Consider the following 4,643-nt stretch of genomic DNA (forward strand, 5'->3'; position numbering starts at 1 on the left):
GATATTGAAATCATATTGAACATGTATCGTTAGCTTATTTCATACAGAACCAACACTCTTTTATACTTACTAGATTAAATTATTAATTCTAACACCCCCCTTAATCTAGTGAATATAAACAATTTCAGTTATTAAAGTTTAAATCCTTTTTAAACCTAGTCCTTTTGTACAAAATTTATGCTTTTGACCATTTAAAGGCTTAGTAAATATATCAGCTATCATCTTGTCAGTTGAAACATCTTTAAGTGTAATTAAATTTCTGTCAACAGTTTGTCTGACAAAATGATATCTGATTTCAATTTGTTTTGTCTTGTTATGAAACACAGGATTACATGCCAACTTTTGTGCACTCTGATTATCATTACATAAGATAATTTTCTCATCATAACTAATTAATTCATTTAACAAGCCTTTTAAATGTATAGCTTCCTTGGCAGACTCGGAAAGAGCAATATATTCTGCTTCTGTACTCGATAATGCCACTAAACGCTGTTTTCGAGCCTCCCAAGATATTGCACCATTTCCTAGAATAAATACAAAACCAGTATAAGACTTTCGATCATTTAAATCATTTGCCCAGTCTGCATCACAGAAACCAACCACATTCAAAGAATTAGTTTTTTGATAAGTTAAAGAATAATCGATTGTCCCTTTTAAATATCTTAGAATTCTTTTTGCAGCTTTCCAATGCTGGGCATCATGATTTAAATTGAATTGACTTAAATAGCTAGTTACAAAAGCAATATCAGGTCTAGTATTAACTGCTAAAAACATTAAAGCTCCAATTAATTGTTGGTAGGGTACATCAATATTTTCTTTTTCATTATAATTTAACTTAGAACCAACTTCCATAGGAGTAACAACATCTTTCGCTACAGTTAAATTAAATCTAACAAGTAATTCCTGAATAAAATCTTTTTGATTGATACTAATTGTATTCATGAAATTATCTTTATGTATATTTAAACCTAAACATCGTTTAGCTTTTCCTAAATCTTTAATTTTAAAACACTTCATTAATTGATCTTTAAGTTTTAAACAATCTTTCTCATCATTAGAGAAAATCAAAAAATCATCCACATATAATGCAATAATTATAATAGATTTGTCTAAAACTTTAAAGTATATACAGGCTTCATAATTTGATTTTTTGAAACCTAATTTTTCCAAAACATTTTCAACCTTTTTGTTCCAGACTCTGGAAGATTGTTTGAGACCATAGATCGCTCTTTTCAATAAACATACTTTTTCTTTATTATTTGAATCTATGAAACCTTCTGGCTGATACATATAGATTTTTTCTGATAATTCACCATTTAGAAAAGCAGTATCGACATCCAAATGATCTATATTTAAATTTAATTCAGCTGAAAGTGCAATTAATAATCTTATACTTGAATGTCTTACTACTGGCGAGAAAGTTTCATAGTAATCTACACCGTATTCTTGGGTAAAACCTTTAGCTACTAAACGAGCTTTATATTTGACTATTTCACCCATTGTATTTCTTTTAGTACGAAATACCCACTTATTTTTAACTATTTTTTGATTCTCTGGAGGATCTACCAAAGTCCAAACCTTATTTTTCGCCATTGAATGAAGTTCTGCTCTCATTGCTTCTTTCCATTTATCATGGTCATCTCGCTTCAAAACTTCAGTAAGATTCTTAGGATCAATTGGCTCACAGGTTGCTTGAAACAGGAAATAATCGGAAAACTTCTTGCTACTTCTATTTCTTTTAGGATATCTTCTCTCTGTTTCTCTAATGTCTTCTCCTACATTATCTTGAACCTCTCGATCTTGATTTTTATCATTATCTTGATCCTCTTGATCTTGATCTTTATGATCTTGATGTCTATTCTCTGTTTCTCTATTGTCTTCTTCAGCATCTTGTTGTTCTTGATCTGTTAAACTTTGAAATTCTTCTTCATCTTCTTCAGATCTTCTTTCTGATCTAATATCATTTTGTTGTATGTCTTCTTCAGAAGAAAGAACTTCTTTATCTTCATTACTCAAATAAATATAAGAATTTAAATTATTATCTGCTTCGCTTCTTTCTTCTATTGAAAATTTATTTTCCAAGAAAACAACATCTCTTGCTTTGATAATCTTTCCTTTATCTTCTATATCAAATAATCGGTAGCCTTTGGAATCTTCACAATAGCCAACAAATACCCTAGTAGCACAGTACATTGGCTTTACATTGGTTAACATTGGCGAAACATTGGTTATGTTGGGAGTACATTGGCCAATATTTCCCAATAAAGAGCCAATATTGGTCATAGAATCAATTGCACATGTACTTGTAATATTGCTCACCAATTAATAAACAATATTGCATTTACATTGGAGATGCATTGGCCAAGATTTGCCAATGTAAAGCGAATATTGTTTATTAAAGAAATGACAATGTTTTGCCAATATTACGAGTCAACAATTTTACAATATTGCTCTTACATTGGAGGTGCATTGGCCAAGATTTGCCAATGTAAAGCGAATATTGTTTATTAAAGAAATAGTAATGTACTGCCAATATTACAAGTCAACAATTTTATAATATTGCTCTTACATTGGAGGTGCATTGGCCAAGATTTGCCAATGTAAAGCGAATATTGTTTATTGAAGAAACGATAATGTACTGCCAATATTACGAGTCAATAATTGTACAATATTGCACTTACATTAGAAGTGCATTGGCCAATATTTGCCAATCAAAAGCGAATATTGTTTTTTAAAGAAACGGTAATGTGCTGCCAATGTTACGAGTTAACAATGGTACAATATTGCACTTATATTGGAAGCGCATTATTGGTCAAGATTTCCAAATCTAAAGCGAATATTGGTTATAAAAGAAATATTAATGTGCTGCCAATGTTACGAGTCAATAATTGTATTGTAAATATTATCAATAAACGAAATAGGTCCGTAAATGAAGAAACCTCAATCTACATTCCAATGAGCAAACAATATTTTTCAATTGTTAAAAAAAATATTTTTATAAAAATTTTTTATAAAAATTTTTTATATTTAATTTGTATTATATTGACATATATTTTCTAATTGCATTCTTACTCAAACAAATAACAAAAAAGTTATTCCAGATACTATTCCGCATTTGTGAAATTAGTAAAAAAACTATAATTTTATATTTGTTTATGTAAATAATGTGCTTTAATTATACATATTCCATTTTTTTGATAACGTATATTGACTTGATCTACCAGTTATATACAAGTAACAGCACAAAGCTTTCACAGGTCATCACGAAGGATCAGTTCGTAGCGAACACACAGGTTAAATAACGTTCACCGGAGTCGCGACTTGGATGGGTGATCGCTTGGGTTCGAAAAAAAATACGACTAATACTGGTTAAAGTGTCAATCTTCTAATATTGGACCAATGTTGAAAACTCAATGCACAACCAATATATAATATCGTATTTTTTTTTTTTTTCAATATTGGTTAAATAAGGGCCGATATTATACCGTGCAATATTGGACCAATATTGAAAATCAATTCACATCCAATAGATAATATTAGGTTGACATGATTTTTCAATATTGGACCGATATTGAAACTCCAATATTGGTTAAATAAGAGTTGATATCATATTCTGCAATATTAGACCAATACTGAAAATCAATTCACACCCAATATAGAATATTAGGTTTACATTATTTCCCAATATTGAACCAATATTTTGTGCTACTAGGGTATATAGGGTTTTCCTTTTGCATCCCATTTATTTCTTAGATTCTTTGGAACATGTACATATGCTAGACAACCAAAGACTTTTAAATGACTGAGATCTATTTTTTTACCTGTCCATATCTCTTGAGGAGTTGCTCCTTTAATTATTTTATGTGGAGAACGATTTTTTAAATAGACAGCAGTATTAACTGCTTCTGCCCACATCTTGTGATCACAATTAGCATCATGCATCATACAACGTGCTTTTTCTACGATTGTCCTATTAAATCTTTCCGCCACTCTATTCTGTTCCGGAGTATAAGGAATTGTAAATTGATGTCTGATGCCCTTTGATTTCAGATAAGCCTTAAATTCCTGACTAAGATATTCTCGTCCATTATCAGTGCGAAGAACCTTTATTGTATGACCTGTTTCATTCTCCACCATGACTTGATATTCCTTGAATATTGAATATACTTCATTTTTCGAAGCAAGAAAATAAGCATGAACTTTTCTTGAGAAATCATCTATGAAAGTAAGAATGTACCTTTTTCCACTCCAAGAATAATCAGGCATAGGGCCACACAAATCAGAATGAATAATCTCAAGTAAATTTCTAGCTCTACTTGATTGAATTCTTTTGAATGGCTTCCTTGTTTGTTTACCTTGTAAGCATGCAATACATTGCTCACCTTTTTCATCAGCGAAACTAACTCCTGTTGCCAAACCTTGTTTCAATAAATTCATACTTATACGATTGAGATGTCCAAGTCTTCTATGCCAGATATCTTCACCATCCAGATGCTTCGCCAGATTTCCGACTTCTGTATCCAATTCTTCTGTATCCAATTTATATAAACCATTATGAATTGAAGCTGTTACAACTACTTCACCTTCGATTGAACAGTCTTCAGTATCATAAACTTGACAACCTTCGGAATTAAAAATAACAA

At 30.6% G+C, this 4,643-nt stretch overlaps 1 protein-coding gene across 1 annotated transcript; it reads right to left on the reverse strand.

Annotated features, from left to right (window-relative positions):
• Window positions 1–304: 304 nt before the first annotated feature.
• LOC120359355 (glutamic acid-rich protein-like) lies at window positions 305–2,193 on the reverse strand. The gene is made up of 2 exons (XM_039456499.1): window positions 1,579–2,193; window positions 305–524 (listed from the first exon to the last, which is right to left on the reverse strand). Exons 1-2 carry the CDS (start codon window positions 2,191–2,193, stop codon window positions 483–485), a joined length of 657 nt encoding a protein of 218 aa, XP_039312433.1. The 3' UTR covers window positions 305–482.
• Window positions 2,194–4,643: the final 2,450 nt, after the last annotated feature.

This window comes from Solenopsis invicta, chromosome 13 (assembly GCF_016802725.1).
Source record: "Solenopsis invicta isolate M01_SB chromosome 13, UNIL_Sinv_3.0, whole genome shotgun sequence".
Classification (NCBI taxonomy): domain Eukaryota; kingdom Metazoa; phylum Arthropoda; class Insecta; order Hymenoptera; family Formicidae; genus Solenopsis; species Solenopsis invicta.

What these genes read in the sequence shown, in the direction of transcription:
- LOC120359355 (XM_039456499.1), bottom strand. Translation starts at nt 2,193, where the DNA reads ATGTACTGTGCTACTAGGGTATTTGTTGGCTATTGTGAAGATTCCAAA. An exon ending in ATTCAATGGCGAAAAATAAG is followed by an intron (nt 525 to 1,578) that starts GTTTGGACTTTG and finishes TATTTATTCTAG; the next exon opens with GAAATGGTGCAATATCTTGG.